At 34.3% G+C, this 21,847-nt stretch overlaps 1 protein-coding gene across 1 annotated transcript; it reads left to right on the forward strand.

The window, feature by feature from the left end:
- Positions 1 to 11,962: 11,962 nt before the first annotated feature.
- Positions 11,963 to 21,549, forward strand: LOC110820613 (glycerophosphodiester phosphodiesterase GDPDL3-like). Its single transcript, XM_022050133.2, has 9 exons — positions 11,963 to 12,247; positions 13,119 to 13,412; positions 14,287 to 14,402; positions 14,552 to 15,053; positions 16,307 to 16,345; positions 16,445 to 16,729; positions 17,595 to 17,737; positions 19,948 to 20,425; positions 20,787 to 21,549. Exons 1-9 carry the CDS (start codon positions 12,103 to 12,105, stop codon positions 21,086 to 21,088), a joined length of 2,304 nt encoding a protein of 767 aa, XP_021905825.2. The 5' UTR covers positions 11,963 to 12,102; the 3' UTR covers positions 21,089 to 21,549.
- Positions 21,550 to 21,847: the final 298 nt, after the last annotated feature.

A 21,847-nucleotide genomic window follows, 5' to 3' on the forward strand; every position in this document is an offset into this window, starting at 1 on the left:
AATTATGCAATTGTTGATTATTTAATACGTATATATATAATCATATTCTACAAAAAAAAAAATAATAATAATTTTTTCTAAATAATTTTAAGATGGTATGATTTTCGTATACGATATATTATGTTTAAATTTTCACTTTCAAATAATTAGTAAAAAAAAAAGAAGATGACAGAAAATAAAATAATATTTTAATTTTTTTTTGACAAGTCAAATAATGAAAGAAAATGAAAATATAAATAAAAATATCTCATGTTTGAGGCCCATGATATATACATATATATAAATATATACACACACGTGTATGTACAGCCACACTACAGGCTGTAAGTGGTTAATGGCCCCCACTTTTGTGGGACCCGATGAATGTAATAACTTCGTACCAACCGAATTCACAGTTTCCTTAATTTTAATTTATTTAGAATTTACTAGTCTTTATGAATGTCTTGCTCTGCGGGCATCAAAATTTTAATGGTGAAAGTAGACCCGTTCATATATCATTCAAATGACGGTGGCATAAATAAAAGTTATTATCTATTTATCGAGAATATTAAATAACTTTTGTTTTTTTTTAATTGACAAATGTACTTTAATTCTGTTTATCTATCGATAATTAAACTATATATTATAATTTGACATAAGATTATATGAAATATATACATATATATATATAATAATAATAATATTTTTGGGTGGAGTAAGAAAATGGCAACAGAAAACTATGACTCGACATTTGTAATTCTTCGAAATTTTGATTTGATTTGATTTGTTCTAAATACCCTTGATTAGGTAGATGCGATTAAAAGCATAGTGTAATTATGATAATGAAAATCTCACCCCCAAACATAATTATTGTCTAAAAGTTGTTTTAATTTTCCTTAATAAACGATTAATTATGTTTAATGCTAATTAATTAAACATAATTTACCAACTTAAATTTCGAGACAATTGATATTAATTAATAATATGTAATATTAATTGCAATTTGACCATTATTATTAATTATATCGCAGACCATGAAATATAATCATTATTTAATTTTTCTGGTACGCTTTGTATATACATACTGAGTTGCTTTCCTTTTTGACCAAATATTATTAATGTGGCAAATATGATTATAGGACAAAGGGAACAGACAACCATATGAATGGCCCTTATTCACTTATATATCAACTCAATTTTTAAGTATTTTTTTGAGAATGCTTATTTAATATTTATAAATAATTTAAATATTTATTTTAATTTTTTACTTCATAACATGAAAAATAAAATTATGTTTTAATTTTTTTATTCTTTTATTTATTATTGTTTGATTTATTTGAATATTAAGGGTTCCATTAATTATTTTGTAATTTTTATCAACTTTTGTCTTCTGCATCAGTTATTAGCGTGATATTCTTACTGAATTAGTATAACTCACCATTTTATTAACTATTTTAAATCAAAATTATCAAAATCTATATTCCGATCAATAAAAATGTTGTTAGTAGTTTATCTCATGAACTCCTTCAAGAACTAGTAGAAGTTAACCCATATGACATTTATCTATTTTTTTAAAATCATTTATTTGCTTTTTTTTACGAGTCATTGTAGTTGGGACATTCCCGTAACCCTATTGAGCATTCTAATTTACTGTGTAAAAAATATAAACCTTAACATTATTATTCGCTTCCGCATTTAAATTACAAATTTACTTTATTTAAGTTTTCATGCCATTACAATAATAGTTCAGGTTTCTTTGAGAAATTAATTCTTTCTCGTTTTTTTTAAGCAATTAAGGTACCATCATTTTAGTTTATGTATATATAGACAAAGTCTTTTTCAATCCGTTTAAAGTAATTCATACTGTAACTATAAAATTCATGAAAAAAAAAAATCATTACTGATTTATTCCAACTGTATTGAACTTTAAATTTACCTCAAAATTATTATAATTTTCATTAAGTTTTAGTTGAATGCAACTAGAGCTTTACCTAATTTGTTACATATACTATTATATTATTATTTTATTGTTGAATGAAGAATATTATTTTGAAAATCAAAGGCCCCAATTGAGAAAAATATAATTGACATGTATAATCCCTTAAATAGTAATTTGGCAAATGTGCCGGCAATAGTTATATTTATAAATGAAGTACTAATAATATAATAGAGTTTCTTTAAGTAAAAAAAATATTATGCTACAAATCAAGTGTAACGGCCCCGGAATTTAAATGAAGATATATGTATTAAAAATCTTAAATGCGGAAGCGTCATAAAATTTTTGATTAACATCCTTTACACAATAACCAAAAACGTATTCAACATATGAAGGAATAAGCTAATTAAAAGTAATACTCGAAATAAAAACTATAAATAAAGCTATAAAGTCCTTAGGCGTCTAACTCGCCGTCTTCCTGCGGAACGGGCTCGGGAACCACGTCTTCCTGATCTGAAATGGTTAAGTAAGGAATGAGGTACACTAGCCCAGTAAAGACATCACACTATCTCACTGCCACAGAAGTAAAGGTCGGTATAAAACAAAAACGACAAATGTAGCATAATTTATAACAAACTCATTTATTAACATAAAAACCTTTACTGTCCACTTACCTCGGTGAGATTCATGAAAATAACCTATGAAAACAAAAACATGATAATCATCATAAAATCATATACACTTTGTAACAGAACACATGTCATACTTTTGCACTTCAATAATCAGATAATAAATTTCCTCTTTTACCAGCCTACTAGTATATATGGGGATCCATAGGGGGTCCCCGCTACACGTGAACCATGAACATTAATAACCTGATTGCAGGGCCATCTCCATACTTCGTCCGGTATGGGCGCCAAAACCATAAACCTCAATACCCCGTTCGGTATGAGAGTGAAACGGGCCGTCCTCATACCTCGTCCGGTATGGACACCAAAACACATAAGGTATCCATACCCCGTTCGGTATGAGAGACCACATTCCCGGTAGGGTTCCCTACGGACCCGGTCCGTCCACCATCTCCCAGGATATTTAGTCAGGCTGTCCACATTATCCACTTATCAATTCACATAACCTTTTTGCCATTTTTCTTGGTTTCAATCATTCAATCACACACGATATGTAAACCAGTAATTGACACCAAATAAGACAACACAGTATCGGGTTCACCATAATACAAACCATAATAAAAAAAATCATGATTCATGCATACGAGACCATAAAATAATTACATCAAATATCATACTGCATTTAATACTGAAAAATAGATCAAACAACAACTGACCAACAATGTATCATACTTGGCTTCCATTGGCAACCTCAATCAATTATACATCTATAAAGTCACAAAATACCGTTTAATTATTTAGGAAGCTTTAATACCGTGATAGGAGATAGGGTGAGAGATCCTTACTTATTTCGGGGTCTGAAATCGGCTCTACAATGCGCCTACAAGCTATCCCTAATTTTTCTGAATTTTTTTTCAAAAAACTGAAACGCACTACCGGTACCTGCACGTGCCCCAAAAAATTCCAAATCAGACCTAGGGCCCCTTTCGGCCAATATCAGAATTCTGGCACGGTGGCTCCGCCGTGCTCCGGCGACGGCGATCCGCCTCGAGTTGGCCGTTTTCGGCCGAATTCGGTCAAACTTGCTTTGGTCCCTACGATAAAACAACCTTAGGGCCCTCGGTGGGCCAAAAAATCACGAAAAATTGAGACTTACCGGCGACGGTGCTCTCGGGTGCGGCGGCTTCTCCGGCGTGAGTTGCGTTTTGATGTTTTGCTTCGGTTAACATGTAGATAAAAGAACGGTGATCACGGTGGTATAAAAATTGCATCGAACGGAGACCGGGAAGGACCTCATCGGAGGCAAAAACAGAGGGAAGCCGTGGCGGCACCGCCGGACTTCGGCGTGATTTTCCGACCGATTGGCCGGTGGTTTGGCTCTAGTTTGGCCATAGGCGGATTCAGCATCGAAAAACGAGCCAGAAGGAGAAAATTTATCTCGATTGGCGGTCGAAAAATTCTCCGGTGCGGCAGCGAGTGGCGGCGGCCGGCTCCTCCGGCGTTTGGTTCTTCTTCTCCGGCAAGGCACTGGGGGCTAGGGTTTTGTGGTCAGGTGTGGGTGGGGTTATTTATACCCTTGCCTTTTAATCTCAACTGTCTATCAAGATTAAATATGAACCTTCTGATCGCGATTTAATTGAGATTAAATATGGACCGTCCATCTCGATGCGATCTGGGCCGTCCGTGCTTGATTGAATCTGAGCTGTCCGTATGCGTGAAATCTGGACCGTCCGTGTGCACTTTTGATCTAGGTTGTCCGTGCGCGGGGGAATGGATCTGAGACGTCCGATCGCGCGTACGCGGATCGCCCACGTGGCCCGTCCCGTGTAAGCGTTTCCTTGCCACGCGGCGTGTCCTGGTTGGTCGGGGCTGCTGACCGGATCGCTGACATGGCTGCTGACGTGGCACAACTTTTTCAAATTGTGTTTTGTCTCCCGGTTTCCGATTTTTTTTTTCAAAAACACCCCCAGAATCTAAATTTTTATCATTTCTTTTTCCCAAATTAAATCCAAATAATAATTTTACCCAATTTTATCATTATTATTATTTTTATTTTCGTTAAATTAAATTAAATTAAAATCTAAAAAATTCAAATACAAAAAATAAAAATAAAAATAATACAAAAAATATAATTTGAGTATTACATCAAGTTTTCGTAAAAAAAAATATAAACATTGTATTATTTATTCAATACATTAAGAATTTACAACAAGCGGAGATATTTTTTCCACTAAATAAATATACTCAAAGTTTAAAAAAATACAAACACGTATAATCTATTAAATTTAATACATTTAAACACATTTATTAGAATCTAATTCAGAATAATACAAATAAATCTATGTCATATGGTTATTTAATATATAATTATGTTTGCTATAATATGAAAATAAGTTAGTATGTCGAGTATATAATATAAGGACAAGAATTAATTGGTAAGTCTTCTGATCCAGCTAGCATATTCCAAAAAGCATATATTTAAGTTAAATTATCTAAACTTAATCAAAGTGGCATGAAGAATGGATAGATGATAATTAGTAATCAAATTCAATACATGATAATTAATAATCAAATTCAACACGAAGCATATATCATCTATTCAATACGATATAAGCTTCAATTGTTATTAATATTCACGTGTCGGAAAAAATAAAAATAAAATAAATATTATTTTTATGTTATGCAGTACATATCATGTTTGGGCTCCCAATTACGAAAAAGACATAATTTTTTTTTATTTTGCAACAAAAATTTCATATTACTATAATTTTTTATACAATAATATTTTTCATTTGATTTTCATCACAAGAGCTTGTATAAAGTAGAAAGAACTATTAACGTATATTATAAATTTTTTGTAATTTATTAATATAGATATTAACAAAATTACAGCCTACAAATTATATTAATACTCTTATTTATAATAGATATTGTTAATTATTTTAAATAATAATTTTTTTTAATACAATGTAATATATTATTATTGTATTAGAAAAAAATCGGAGCTAAATTTCCACGAAATAATTAATTGCTATATATTGAGTTGCCTTACAAAATGTCTGAATTGAGGAAGTCTTCTTTAATTAATAAAATAGTTATCTTTCATTTTTAAGACAACTAGAAGGCCAGAAAAGCATGTAACGCCATCTATTGCCCAACTATAGACCGTCACTTTCTGGTACGTCCAATTTACATACTTTCGCGGCCGTGGGCTCCACTCAGAACGTGACCGTTTTTGCGCGTTCTGATGATGTCATAGCTGATATCCAACCATTAGCCGAAACGTGGAATATTGCCAGCCTGGTTATAACCACGTTGTGGACCCCATCTAGCTGTTCTCCAATCAGGTACTTGGTTGGAGCTTACCCGCATTACCCCCTTGCCGGCTCGGCTTGTTTTTCCCGGGCTCCAGCCGATAGTTCTATTTTTTATTTTTCATTTTTTTTAAATCAGTTTCTTTTTGCCCTTTTTTTTAAAAATTTTTTTACTACGTGACGTGGACATGATTATCAGAGTTTTGTTTCTATAGATTTTGATATAATCATCTGGTGGGCCCTACATAAGCGCAGGCCACGCACCAAGACCGGTAATTGATTTTGGTTTATCCATGAATTTCACACCATCATGATTTTCATACACTGCCACGTGGCCCACCATGTCAGCGCCACTCTCCTCATATTCATCTTTCTATGACTCTCTCTCTCTCTATTTCATGCACATTTAGCGGGAGGATGTTATAATAATTTATATGAAATAATTATACGTACGGAGTGTGTAATTATTAATTATATTAAAATTTTAATTTGATAAATAATAAAATTATTTATGGTATAAAAAGAAATTTAGTGAACCCTTTATACGTTATTTTATTAAAAAAAGAAATAAACAATGAATTTAGAAAAGAAAAATTCTTTGATTTATGTATATTGATATTTGAATGTATGCTATTTATATACAAACTAAATGACTAAACTAAGAAATTTACATATAGTTGGTTATAACAGAAAAATGATAACAAAATTGATAACAGAAAAAACAAACAATTAATTCTAATACTCCCCCTTAAGATGGAGAGTACATATTGATTGTACCCATATTGCTTAAAAGTGTATAGAACTGTGTACAAGGAAGAGCTTTAGTCATCAAATTCGCGAGTTGGTTGTTGGAAGAGATATGCATGGTTTTGAGTGTTCCAGCTTGGATATTTTCTCGAACAAAATGACTATCCAACTTAATGTATTTTGTTATTTCATGATAAACCGGATTGACAGCTATATGAAGAGCAGCCTGATTGTCACAATATAATAATGTTGGCCTTATGTGCGTGACATTCAAATCTTTCATTAAATTCAAGATCCATACTATATCACATGTTGTATTTTCTATATAGCGATATTTAGCTTCTGCAGAAGATCGAGACACAGTTTGTTGCTTATTGGATTTTCATAATATGAATGATGATCTGCCAAAAATACAATATCCTGTCAGAGATCTCTGGGTGTCAGGACAGGTGCCCCAGTCGGCATCAGAGAAGGATTTTACTTGAATATGAGAATCTGCAGGGAAATAAATCCCTTATCCTGGTATTCCTTTAATATACTGTAAAATCTTTAGAGCAGCTTGAAGGTGCCTTATCCGGGGAGCAGTTAAGAATTGACTCAGACGATTAACAGAGTAACAAATGTTCGACCGAGTTATAGTTAAATACAATAGCTTCCCAATTAACCATCTATAACTGGTGACATCACCAAACAGTTCTCTACCTTCCTTGTAAATCTTGAGATTGGGTTCCATAGGAATAGAGGACGACTTGCAATATAAGTACCCAGCCTCAGAGAGCATATCAAAAGCATATTTTCTTTGACATAGAGTTATTCCATCATTGTTTCTGGCAACTTCAAGCCCAATGAAATATTTGAGTGGTCCAAACTCTTTCATTTTAAATTTCTGATTCAAGTTGTATGTGAGATCTTTGACAGCATTATCATTATTACTTACAATTACTATATCATCGACATAAACCAATAGAGCAATGAAGATATCTCCATAATTTTTGACAAACAGTGAGTGGTCATATTGTGACTGAAAAAAAACCTTATTGAGTCAAGGCTGTGAAAAATTTATATAACCATTATCGCAAAGCTTGCTTCAATCCATAAATAGAATTGTGTAATCGACAAACAACATCGGTGGAAATGTCTCCCCCTCTCGAGGAGAATAACCTGGAGGAAGAGTCATGTATACTTCTTCATGCAGATCCCCATGAAGGAAAGTATTAGTAACATCTAACTGTGTGAGACTCCAATGGAAGATAGCAGCCAGAGATAATAAGGTCCTAATAGTGACTAGTTTTGCAACCGGGTAGAAAGTGTCAAGGAAATCAATTTCGAACTGTTGAGTATACCTTTTTGCAACTAGTCGTGCCTTATGTCTTTCAATCTGTCCATCAGCTTGATACTTGATTTTATAAACCCACTTACAATCAACAAGTTTCTTTTTTGGTGGTAAAGATATAACTGTCCAAGTATGATTATTGTCAAAAGCACGCAACTCTGTGTGCATGACATCTTGCCAAACTGGCATCCAGATTGCCTCGAAAAAAACTATGGGGTTTAATGTGTGAATAAATGGAGCATATATAGGAGTGATATTGTGGTGTAAGCTTGTCATATATAAGAAAAGTAAAAATATGATGGTGTGTGCAAGAGGTGTGGTAGTAATGATAGTCAGACAAGTAGGAAGGAGGTTTACTCTAACGCTAAGGACGATAAGTGGTAGAGGAATGAGATGAGATGGCTGGAGAAGAAATATGAGGAGAGTGATCAGTATCTTATGGAAGAGGTATGACACGATCATGAAAAACATCAGATGAAATATTATCTGGCCGATGATGGGAAAAATGAAAAGTGGTCTCATGGAAAACTACATGACAGGAAATGTGGATCTGATTACTTTTGATATCAATAAGTTTATAGCCTTTGTATCCAAATGGGTATTTAAGGAAGACACAAACACGTGTTTGAGGTGAAAATTTGTGTCGCTGGTATGTAAGTGTGGAACTATAACATAAACATCCAAAAGAGCGCAAATGATTATAAGAGGGTTTCCACTTGTTTAAAAGCTCGAAAGGAGTTTTATTAGAAAGTAAAGGAAAAGAGAAGCGATTAATGATATAAACAGCAGTTAAGATACAATCACCCTCATAAACAAGTGGAATATTGGATTGAAAAATAAGAGCACGTGCAACATTCAAAATGTGTTGGTGGTTACGTTCCACAATAGAATTTTGTTGTGGAGTTTCAACTCAAGAATGATAAGGAAGAATGCTTTTAGACTTAAAAAATTAGTGAAACCTTAACTCGTGCATATTGTCAGACCTCACTAACTTTATAGGTCTTTTGTATTGAGTTAAGATAAATGTATAAAAATCAGGAAAAATAGCGGTAACATCAAATTTTTGGCGAAGGAGGTAAACCCAAGTGGTTCTAATACAATCATCAATAATAGTGAGGAAATACTTGTATCCCTCAATAGTGTTGACAGCAAAAGGGCCCCATATGTCAATGTGAATTAAATCAAATGCGTTCGGAGATAAATTATTATGTGATATGAAAGATAATTTTCTTTGTTTAACAAGAGGACAAATAGGGCAATGAAAAGGAGCATTTATCTGAACAACCGGAATATGTAAATCTTTATTTAAATATTGAAGCTTTACAAAAACCGGATGAGTAAATTTAAAGTGCCATAGGCTACATTTAGAATCAACATACTCGGAAACAACGGAATTACAAACAAATTTATTTGTAAGGAAATGATAAAGATTCCTAACTAGTTTACTTCTCCCAATCAACAAGCCCTGAGTAAGGTCCTGAATGACACACGAATCAAGTGAGAGATTAACTGTGCAATTATGAGTAGAAGTGAGCATGCTAACGCTTATGAGATTAAAAGTAAATACGGGAATAAATAGCACATCAACCAATGTAAGAGAAGCTGTCAAAATAATATTTCCTACTTGATTGACTGTCACTAAGCTACCGTTAGGCAAATTAACAGGAAAATGTTCAACATGCTTAAGTTTTGTGAATAAATAGTGGTGGTAGCAAGTGTGGTGGGTGGCTCCAGTGTCAAGAATCCATATGTGGGTGTTGGGTAAGTGTGTAAATAGAGATAAACAGAAGGGAGAGGTAAGTATACCTGAGATGGTGGAAACAGACGATGCAATCGAGTCAGAGCCGGAGGCAAAATCCGGAGGAATGGAGGCATAAGGCGTAGCATGGAGACGCGTGCTTAAATGGGCAATAATGTCCTGCATTTAATCTGTGGTGAGAGCCATAATAGAGGCGGCGGAGTTGGAGGTGGCAGACGGCACGCCGGTGAAACCAGTGGGAGCAACAGTGGAGGAGACATGCGAAGAAGAAGAAGATTATAACCCAACGGATTTTAGTGAACACCTAGTTTGTGAAGATCCACGCTGTTAAGCTTTAGTGGTAGCATATGGGTCGGATGTGCCTTTAGATTTGGACCAATAGTCAGGCGGGTACCCATGTAGTTTATAACATCGGTCCACTACACGGCCCAGAAGCCCACAATGGGTACACATGGGCCTTCTTCTTTTTCTCTGTGCTAGGGCAACATTGGTAGATTCTATTGCACCGCTGAATGCCTTTGTTCCAACGGTGTTTTTGACAACCCGATGTCTCTCCTCCTGGATCATGAGACTGAAGACTTTCGAGATGAAAGGAGGTGTTTCCATCATGAGGATTTGGCTCTGTATGGATGTGTAAGAATTGTTGAGTCCCATTAAGAAGAGCATGACGAATTCCTTCTCCATATAATCATTCCAGGCTTTCATTCCTCCACAACCGCATACCGGAGCTCGCTGGTAAGTTTTAAGTTCGTCCCACAATGTTTTCATTCTCGTATAGTAGCTATTAACATTGATGGCCCTTTACATTGAGCTATTCATCATTTGTTTTAGCTGAAAAATGCGAGGGGCGTTGCTTTGTTGAAACCGGTCACGGAGGTCGACCCACATTGCCCGCGCGCTATCAAGGTGGAGGAGACTGTCTGCTATATCTTTTGCCACAACATTGAAAAGCCAGGAGAGAACCATGTTGTTGCAGTGGAACCATGCCCCTGCCATAGGATCTGTCTTAGCTAGTTGAGCAATAGATCCATCCACGAAGCCAAATTTATTTTTGGCGTTCAAAGCGACGCGCATCCCGTGCGACTTGTTCCCATTCAGTGTGTGAGATACCAACGTAAGCTCAGGATGATCTGAGCTATGAAGAAAAAATTTGTTATGGGTTTCATCTAAATGAGTGTTTTGTGAGGTTTGGGTAGTCTGTGAATTTTGGGTTGAAGATGCCGCCAACGGCTGAAATTGATTATGTGATGAGGAGCCACCACCACCTCTGGCTATAGTAGCTTAATGAGGTGTAGCGAAAATAGTAGGAACTTATAGTTCTTATATCATATTAGAAAATGAAATAAATAATGAATTTAGAGAAGAAAAATTCTCTTAATTTATGTATATTGATATTTGAATGTATGCTATTTATATACAAAGTAAAAGGCTAAACTAGAAAATTACATGTAGTTGGCTATAACAGAAAAATGATAGCAAATTTGATAATAGAAAAAACAAACAATTAATTCTAATAGATTTTAAGAAAAAAAAAATATGTTTTTAAAGTTAAAATAATTAATATATTTCTAATTATTTATTCGCTTATAAATTTTTATTTTTTAAAATATTAATAATATATTTTACCGCATAATATTTTTATTTAAATACATGAAAATAAAAAAAAGTAGTTAGTAATATCAAATTTACTACAAAAGATAAATAATAATAAAAATTTTCCTAATTGAATAATATTTTGTATTTTTATTATACTAATTGAAATAAATTTAAATAGAAAAAAATTATTTGTAGTTTTATACTTATTTTAATTGGTAAAATGTGAAACTTATTACCATATAATAAAGTTTAGTGTATATTTGAAATATTATATGTCTGATTTTCATAATATTTTAATTAAAATAAATATAAATTTAAAAGTAAATTATATATGAATTTTATTTTTTATAATAATAAAACACTTGAAGACCGATCGGCTACATTGAGCCGACCCAAGCCGCCGCCTGACAACACAAAACTCAACGTGCTTACGCGTAAGCGATTGGCATTGGCTTTGGCCTGTTAACAGATTTCCTACATAAATAAATAAATAAATAAATAAATAACTTAATTAATTAATCACACACCAACTAACACAAAAAAAAAATATATATATATATATAAATACGGTAAATTAAATAATTGAACTAATTACTTCTATTTAATGGATACCTTTTTACACAGAAAAATTAATATTTTTTCTTTTAAAAGTAATATATATCCAAAAAAAGCCAGCCTGAAAAAGGTCACTGCTCACTCTCTTTCCCTCTCCTTCTCCCTTTCTCTCTCTCTCTCTCCTTCTTTCTCTGAGTAAATCTAGGTGGTTTCCCAAGAAAATCAGGCGAAGAGATCGGCAGGAAGAAAGTTCGATGAGTTGCCGGCAAAATTATGCGGCAATGCGCAGCTCAGGGGGCTTGACTGTGTTAATATCTATTGTTGTTTTGCTTCACTCCCAGCTAGCTTTGGTCTCAGCTCAGGGATCTACCACTGCTAGTCCCTGGAAAACACTTAGCGGTAAGTGGCTTGTCTAGCTCTAGTCTGTGTTCAGACTATTGCTATCTCCTTGCTGAGGATGAGCTGAGAAATATATGAGAAAATGTGTTCTGCTTCATTTTATTCTTTTTTCTCGACCGCTTCATCTGGATTTTTCTCGTGTTTTTGTTGGATCTTTTTTGGTCTTCAGCTGTAGTTGCTGAAAATTAGTTGAGGAATAAATGAGAAAATGCATTTTGGTTCCTTTTCTTTGGATTATCTCGTTTCATGAGCTTTTTTAAAGTTTCCAGTTGCTGCTACTGCTTAGTTGCTGAGAAATTACCGGGAACATCCTAGAAAATGGCTTGCTTCCTCATTTTCTCTTCATATTTTTCTTTGGATATTTGTCATGTTTCTCATAAATTCTTTGTTTAAAGTTGTTTCTGCTTGGTTAATTATAAAATGAAGGACAAAGTTAGAAAATGGAGAGGGGAAAATGAGAAAATGCAGAGCTTCTCTCAAGTTTGAACTTGATTCGGTCGATACTCATCTTTATACCCTTTTGCGGGTTCCCAAGCAATTAATTTGGTTTCACGCTTCTATTAGGAAACTATCTTTCTTCTCTTTTTTGTTTGCTAGATATGTCGAAGAATTTTGGAATTTAAGATTTCAGTTTAGTTTTTCCCCTTGGACGATTAAAAGAATCATGCAATATTATTTCCTATCTTGATGGATTGAGAAACTGAAGTTTCGGTTTTATTTTGTCTTTTCATTTCCCAACAATTTTTGGTTGCTGTGGTTTTAAAAGATCCATAGCTAATGATGCGTCCGTCTGGTTGCTGTACTCTTATTAGTAACTGTGATACAATAATCTGTATTTTCATCAAACTCACATGTTGATCTCTCTTTGCAGGAAATCCTCCTCTAGTTATAGCACGAGGTGGGTTTTCGGGACTGTTTCCGGATTCTAGTTATGCAGCTTATAGTCTGGCATTGTTGACTAGTGTACCAGATGTTATCCTATGGTGTGATGTGCAATTAACAAAAGATAGAGCTGGAATTTGCTTTCCTGATCTTAAGCTGAATAACGCTTCTGATATTTCAAATATTTTCCAGAATCGGGATAAGACTTACAATGTTAATGGGCTTCCTACTCAAGGGTGGTTTTCTGTGGATTTTACCCTTAAGGATCTGGCTAACGTTGTCTGTAAGTTTAATATCTTTATTAAGTTCCATTTTGTGTCGCAAGCAGAATGGGGAAGTTAGATAGGTTACAAACTATTTTGGTGCATTAATGCCATATTTAGTTCCTCTTATTCGGTTGAGGCGTTTTTAGTTATTTTTTTGTAACCATGAAGCTGCCTGATTGTCCATGTTAAAAGTATGCTTTGAATATTGCTGTTGCATCATTCTTTTCAAAAAATTTTCTTATTAGCTGGGTGATATTTAGCTTGCCATGGCACCACTCGTGTAATTGACTAATTACTTTCTCATTAGGATGTACCTGAACTTGTGATATCTAAATCGCACGTTAAAATAATGTGTTTGTTGAGCTATATATGAGGGCTCAATTAACACAATATTAATTACTTGAGTTAAGCTTTTGAACACCGAGTATAAGGGTTATTGGGTTGATGGTTCTTGAGCCCCAAAATGATATGGGGGGTATCATAGCACATACTTGTAATTTGAAAGTTATCGGGTTAATGGTTCTTCGTCCAAGACATTAGATAACTAGTTATCAAATCACAAAACTGAAGAGGCTCAAAATGTTGCTTTGACCATTCTGATTTTATGAAGTTGTGGAGTTTTGTAATGTTTTTATTGTCCCTTGATTAGTTATGAAGCTTGCTGCTGAATATTGTGCAATAATCTATCTGCTTGCAACAAGCCATCTGAAATGTTATCTTCTAATATCATTCTGATTTTATGATGTTGTGGAGTTTTGTAATGTTTTTGTTGTCCCCTGATTAGTTATGAAGCTTGCTGCTGAGTATTGTGCAATAATCTATCTTCTTGCTACAAGCCATCTGAAATGTTATCTTCTAATATTATCTCACACATCTATCTTACCTTGCCAGTAACTCAAGGAGTCTTTTCACGCACTAATAAGTTTGATGGCAATCTATTCAAAATTATGACTGCTCAAGAGGTGTTTAACCAATTCAAACCACCAGGTTTTTGGTTAAATATTCAAGTAAGTAATAGGTTTATAAACTCCTTTATGCAATAGATTTTCTTATTTCTTTGTGATTTCCTTTCCTCATGTTTCCCCATTGTCTGCAAGTTGCAATATTACTCTTCCCTTCTGTTTTTAACTAACGTTTTCTCTCTCATACTTTTCAGCATGATGCATTTTATGCACAACACAATTTGAGCATGAGAAGCTTTGTACTGGCTGTTTCCAGAAGTGTAATTGTTAGTTATATCTCATCTCCAGAGTTGGGTTTCTTGAGGGGCATTGCGTCACGCTTCAATCCAAAAGTGACAAAACTCGTCTTTCGATTTCTTGGAAAAGATGAGATTGAACCTTCAACCAACCGGACTTATGGGTCTCTCTTGGGTAACCTCACTTTTATCAAGACATTTGCCTCAGGAATTCTTGTTCCGAAGGCATATATATTACCAGTTGATGCAGCTTCTTACTCATTACCTCCAAGGCCCCTTGTCCAAGATGCTCATAAAGAAGGGTTAGAAGTTTTTGCATCAGATTTTGCGAATGATGTTCCATTTAGCTTCAACTACAGCTACGATCCGGTAACAGAGTCGCTATCTTTCATTGACAATGGAGAATTCTCTGTTGATGGTCTGCTGTCTGATTTCCCTATAACTCAATCAGAGGCCATTGGTAAGTTACTTCTCATGTCTCCCTCACAGAATGAGCATTTTTGTATATCTTACACTATTGGTTACCAAAAAAGCTTCCAGTTAACTAAAAATTAATGCTCAATTAGGTTTTAGCAATTTGTGTAGGCCAGAAAACTCAGAATTGGTTATCTGGGTTTAGCAAATTGGGAAATATTCCTGGCTTCCGGGACCAAATTAATTCCTTATCGAGACGTTTATAAAAAACACAAAACTCAGAAGTTGACAGTGGACCTTTTTAGTCTAGTGTCTTGAGCCTATAGATTACGGACATGGCTCCTGTCAGGCTATTATGTACCTGTAAGTTACTGCATTTGTTGGAAGATTTTCTTTTTGTTTTCTTAGAATTTGAACAACTATAAATATTTGTTGCATAAGGCAGCATTTGGTGTGCTTCTAGAACATAACAGAACAGAAAAAAACATCTCTAGATTGGACTGGATAATGAAAAATGAAGTGTTTAGTGAACGCAAATTTGGATAGAATAACACAAGTAAATTTACTTTAATAACTTGCATTATTTAACTTTTGCATTGTATTTTAGTTGATCTAAAATTAATTAATGAATAATAAATTAATATGTTAATTAATTAATTCTTAACTAATACAATCTTAGTGAAGTTTAAATTATTAAAATTAAATTAAAATTACAAAATAAAATAGTTAAACTTAATATTGTTGGACTTTTACTTTAATAATGGTCCTGAGTGTTTATATGAAAAAGATGTTTGAACTCAATTTGGAAATTCAAACTTCAACTATTATAGAAATTAAAGTTAAAATTAACAGAAGATAATAGTTTGACATTAAATAAGAAGAGTGACAAACCAAACTTCAAATACTATAGAAATTAAACTTAAAATTAATAAAAGATAATAATTTGCATCAAATAAGGAGATCGGGAAGAGGGATAATGATAGAGAGGGGAGGAGTACTTTAGGAAAGTAATACTTATTGCGGCAACAACTTTGTTCTGCCATTTTTTACTAAGAAAGTTATTCCAAAATTTAGTAGTTCTTGTACTGTTCAATTCCCATGTTTTTGCTACAAACAAAGGACTGGAATCTATTGTTCTGGTCACTTCTACCCCACATTAACAGATGCTACCTAATATGCAACTTTTATACATAATTTTCTGTTGAACCATGCTTAAACAAACATAATTTTTCATTGACCTAATTTATATTGTACTAGAGATCTTTCCTTTGAGATGCTGACTTATTCTTTCTACTTCAGATTGCTTCTCTCATCTGGAGAAAAATGCATCAAAACAAGGTATGGAACTATTCAGAATTGGTATTGAATTGTTTATTCAGATGGTAAAATAAATGAACATTTATGTCAACTAGTTTCTTTATTGTGCTCATGTTATAGTGGACCTTCGGGTTATTTCTAAAAATGGAGCAAGTGGAGATTTCCCTGGCTGTACAGATTTTGCATACCAAAAAGCTATATCAGATGGCGTTGATTTTCTTGACTGTTCTGTCCAGATGTCCAAGGATGGGATTCCATTTTGTTTAAGCTCTATAAATCTTATAGACAGCACAACAGTTATCAATTCCCCTTTCCGCAATCTCACGCAAAGTATTCCAGAAATTAAGCCAGGCAGTGGAATATTTACCTTTAACCTTACATGGTCTGATATTCAAACTCTAAAACGTAAGTTGATTTTTTCCTTTCAGGTTTTCTTCTTTTTTGGGGAATGACATTCTATATTATCTCATAAGTGTAAATTATGGGAACATAGTGCTCTGAACAGCATGCTTAGTGATAACTAAATGGAAAGGGCAGACAGAAATCGCTTTACATCATACAAGAAAAATGAAAAAGTTTGCGAAAACAAAGATGCAAACAAATAAAAAAATGAAAAATTCAGGTTAGAAAGAGTGGTGCTACGCAGACAAGTATCGTTTTAACATAAAAGAAAACTTGTATCCATAGCCATGGATAATGGATCGGTCACACATTAGAGAGAGAGCTCCAAACAAGGGATCCAAAGGAAGAGTAAGAAACTAGGTTACTATCATCCAATAAAATAAAAAATGTTGCAGAGAAAAGTTGATTGATTGATACTACCAATTGCAGCCACCCATCTTTAATCGGCTAAACATGTGTGTAGGTCTAGCACATCCAAGAATGAAACAATGCAGGCTGAAACAAATGCTGAAAATTTGAAGGAAACACAGAAGAATTTTAGGGAGGGAAAATGAGTAATTTTTGCATGTAACAATGGTTTTGAATGGTGTGAGTTTAGGGCCTCATCTTAAATACATGGATTCTGTTTTGAACTATCGCATATGTTTTAAGCAAAATGAATAGGATACTAATTGCGAGAAGTCATTCATTTACAGCAATGAAATTGAAACCAGTTTCATTTCCATTTACTTGTTTGTCTACTGTAAAAATTTCTGCTTTTCAATTCTCATTGTAGCATGTCAATGGAATAGGTGTATAACTATGTATAAACTTGTATTGAATGAACTTTTAACTTCTTGGATCTATGGATTGTTTATTTCTGCTGCAGCGGAAATTTCAAGCCCATATTCAGGATTCAAATTGTCCAGGAGTCCGAAGAACAAAAATGCTGGAAACTTTTTGACCCTCTCTGATTTTCTTGCTTTGACAAACAGCAGTAGCTCTCTTTCTGGCATCTTGATCAGCATAGAGGTGAGTTTTCTTTGTTACTGCATTCCTAGTTTGAATTCTTGGGTCTCTGCACCAAAAGTCAACATTGTAGATGCTGAATACGTACTCTTGTTGCATTAGTTTTCATCATCCAGTTAGATCATTGTATACATGAAGTCGATGGATGGCTGTTTTGAGATACATTTTATGTGGGAGGAGAAATGAACTAGTGAAGAGTATGTTTAGTGTATGGGAGGAAATGGTATGGAGGAATGTGATAATCTTAGATATCCGGCCTTAAAGTTCGCAGTTTTTTTATTTTTCCATTATGGAGTAATGTGATAATCTAGATATCCTGCGTAAAGTTCTCAGTTTTTTTATTTTTTCCATTATTATCAATTGCTAAAAAAACATAAAATTTCTCAGAACAAAAAAAGAGAGAAAGATAAAAGGTGGGGTTGGGTTGGACTTTAGCCAGAATGCCATAAACATGAGCTTTTCACAGCATTGATTTTGTTTTCCCCATAACATTGTGCTTATCAAATTCTTTCATGTGATGCTTATGTGTCCAAATGTCCTATTATAATATGTTTAAAGATGGCCTCTAGGAATATGAAAATGCTGTTCTGTCATCCAGTGCTGATGACCTGACTTCTCTAAGTCTTGTTGACTCCATGTGCTGCTGGGTGGAGTGATGTTTGTTCCCCTTGGTGATATAGTTATATAAAGGCTAAAATAATGATTTGGTCCTTTACTATTTATTTTTGTTTTAATTAATCCCCGTCTTAATTTTCTGTCAAATTAGTTCCTTTACTCTTAAAAAGTTTTTATTGACTCGTGGTACCAAAGTTACTGGTGTCAACTTTTATTAACAGAAATATAAGTAAATTGAAAACTTTTCAAAACTACGTAGCACTTTTTTATTGGTTTAGTGTTAGTTGAATGCTATGTTAGATGTTACATGGCAGATGACATGACATTGACTAGTTTAGACCATTCTACAAATAAGCAAAACCCAACCGCTGGATTGTTGCACAAAAACGGAAGAGAGGAAAGTGAAAGCTTGGTTGGCTTCCTCTATTCTTTCTTCATTCTTTTTGATGATCTCTATCTCTCTATTAATCTCTGCATAAAATGAAGCCCTAAAACTCCTCTTCTCTCTCACTCTCTGTGTTATTAGTTGTCCTGTTTCTCCACTAGCAGAACCATGGATGATGCATATACTGAGGTCGCAGGAGTGACGCCATCACCTGTCTGTCAAAGAAACTCCATAGCAACGTCGGTGGTGATACCCACGAGGTTTATAGTCGCATTGCTGAAGCCCACCCGCTCCCTCAACCTTCTAAATGGCATTGCAATCTCACTCCCACCACTGCCACCACTTTATTTCAAGCTTATTTTACTCAAAACATTACAGGCCTATACTTCCCTCAAGGACCTCCCCTTTGCCTCCGTCAACTCTCTGACTTTTGCCTCCGCTTCAGCCTTTGAAATCTCCATCTGCAACCGCCTCATCAAACCACATCTGCATTCCATGTGTTTGCATATATATAAATATATATTTAAAGCATTTTTTTTTTAAATTTTTGCATCGGTCTGGACCTATCCACATCCAAAATTTTTTTAATGCCACATTGGCGTCTAATATGACATTCAATTAACATTTGGATCAAATGCTATATGTTAATGAATCTGACACGTGACACTTGTTAACGGTGTTAACTTTTATTAATGAGGGAAAAGACTAAATAATAAATTTTTTTTCAGAAGTACAAGGACTAATTTAACTGGAAGTTGAGTCAGTGATTAATTTGAACAAAAATAAGTAGTACAGAAACCAAATCACTATTTTAGCTGTTATATAATATATGGTTGCCACCTCCCATTTCCCCCCTTCATGAATACAGACTAGGGCAGCCTCTTGAAATGTTAGAAGTGGTGGTTGTTTGTTTCTTGCATGCATGATCAACAGTCTTCATGAGTGGATAAAACATGTGTCATTCGTGTGGATGTCCCATCTGCCAAGAATCTCATTTGTTTTTAGTAAAGAAATATATATCATCTGGGCTTGATGCCAGAATTTGGTGGAGATAAATGAAAATTCTGATATCTGATTGGTCAAGAACTTTATACACTTCTGGTAATATATTTACTAAGAACTTTCTGGTCATACTATTCATGTTTCAACAAATGGAAAATGGAAGATTGCTCACCTCTTGCTTTCCTTGTTAATGAATCTTCTTATTTTTCAGCATGCAGCCTATCTTGCAGGGAAGGGACTGGGGGTAATTGATGCAGTACTTGATGCCTTGAAACAAGCTGGTTATGATCAAACTCCTCAAAAAGTTATGATTCAGTCCACGGACAGTTCTGTCCTTGTGGAATTTAAGGAGAAAAGCAAGTATCAACTAGTTTATGAAGTCGATGAAACTATTCGTGATGCTGTAGACTCGGCTATAGAAGATATCAAGAAGTTTGCTGATCATGTTGTTGTGGCAAAAAGATCGGTCTTCCCTCAAAATTCGGCATTCCTAACTGGTCAAACAAAGGTTGTAGAAAGGTTGCAGTCGTCTAAGCTCCCAGTCTATGTGCAACTCTTCAGCAATGAGTTTATCTCTCAAGCGTGGGACTTTTTCTCAGATGCAACAGTGGAGATCAACTCGTATGTAATGGGAGCTGGCATAAGTGGTGTCATCACAGATTTTCCCAAGACATCAGTTAGATTTCGAAGTAAGTATCTCCTTCCACAGGGACTTTCTGCTTAAATAATTCTGTCACACACGGTTCTTTTTAGGTTACACAACTATGAAGCAGCATTCATGTTTTTTGTTTTATCTGATTCTAGGTTTAGTGTTAGTTAATATACCTGATTTGAATATTTTCAGAAGAAAAATAGTGGAATAGGGCTATTTTATCAGTTTTGGTATATAGCTTGCAATTTTGAGGTCAGCAGAGCTGTTGCTTGTTACTTTTTATGATGATGACACCCTGTTCTTTCACCGTATTGGTTTTGGTCTTTTTATGGGCATTGATATTCCAATCAAGCTGTCTTTTTAATCTTACCAATTCTTTATGTTCCAACCTTTTGCAGTAAATAAATGTTTGAATCTGGGCAATGATACGCCTCCTTATATGAGCCCTGTTCAGCCTGCCAGCCTCGTGCAATTAGTGACTCCGGAGTACTTACCACCAGCCCAGGCTCCGGCTGATATACTCATGGATTCTGATGTTGCAGAATCGCCATTTCCCCCTGTTGCAAAAGTTCCATCATCCAGCCCATCCAACAGGACGGCTTCATCACCTTCAACACAGCCTAATGCACAGCCTAAACTTGCCACCGGCATCTTGCTCTCTAGTGTAGCGCTGCTTCTTGCCATTCTTCTACTGTTTTGATACTGTAAGATCACCTTACTCTCTACTCGTGATCTTTGGACCTTTTGTTTCTTGTGTCTTCTCGCATGGTTCTCGGGTGGCTTGGAGCTTTTTGCTACATGACTACTTGCGGCTAATCCAAATTTTTTACCACCGAACAGCCACGAATTATTTTGTGTCATAGTGTAGGTATTATTGTTCATTCTTCCCCATGTATTTTCAAACCTATATTTATTTATTGTTGAGAGGTAAAAGGTCATGATTTGGTGATTATTGAAAGATATGTCTTTTATTGTTATTCTTTGGCATTTGTGATTTTGCGAGAGTTTCTTTAAAGCTTGAGCCACAGGCCCCACATGCACCCATGACCTTGTTTTTCCTTCTTTCTCTCCTCTGTTTATGGTTTACAGATGAAAAATTCTTGTATTATTGATCCGTACATTTTGTCGAGTATTCTTTAGTTGTTTAACATATTTCCTGTAGCTTTTAAGTCGTCTGATGGATTTTTATCTCGTTCCTATATGAAATTTAGATTAAATTTATTTTTTGTTTCAATTAATTTATATGAGTAAGTGGGATCTGAGAGGAATTGATTCAATACCTTGTTGTTTTTAACAGAATATGAAAAAAATTAACAGAATATTTAAGATTGTTACAAAATATATTTTTTCAAGTAAAACAGGCAAAAAAAATAGTATATTAAATTAATTATTTATTTTTTAATTAAAATATTATTATTACAACACAATCTCTCTTTTTTTTTTTTTTTTTTAAATCTAA

The sequence above is a fragment of the Carica papaya genome, chromosome 4 (genome assembly GCF_054855325.1).
Source record: "Carica papaya isolate Zhongbai chromosome 4, ASM5485532v1, whole genome shotgun sequence".
In the NCBI taxonomy this organism is placed as follows: Eukaryota; Viridiplantae; Streptophyta; class Magnoliopsida; order Brassicales; family Caricaceae; genus Carica; species Carica papaya.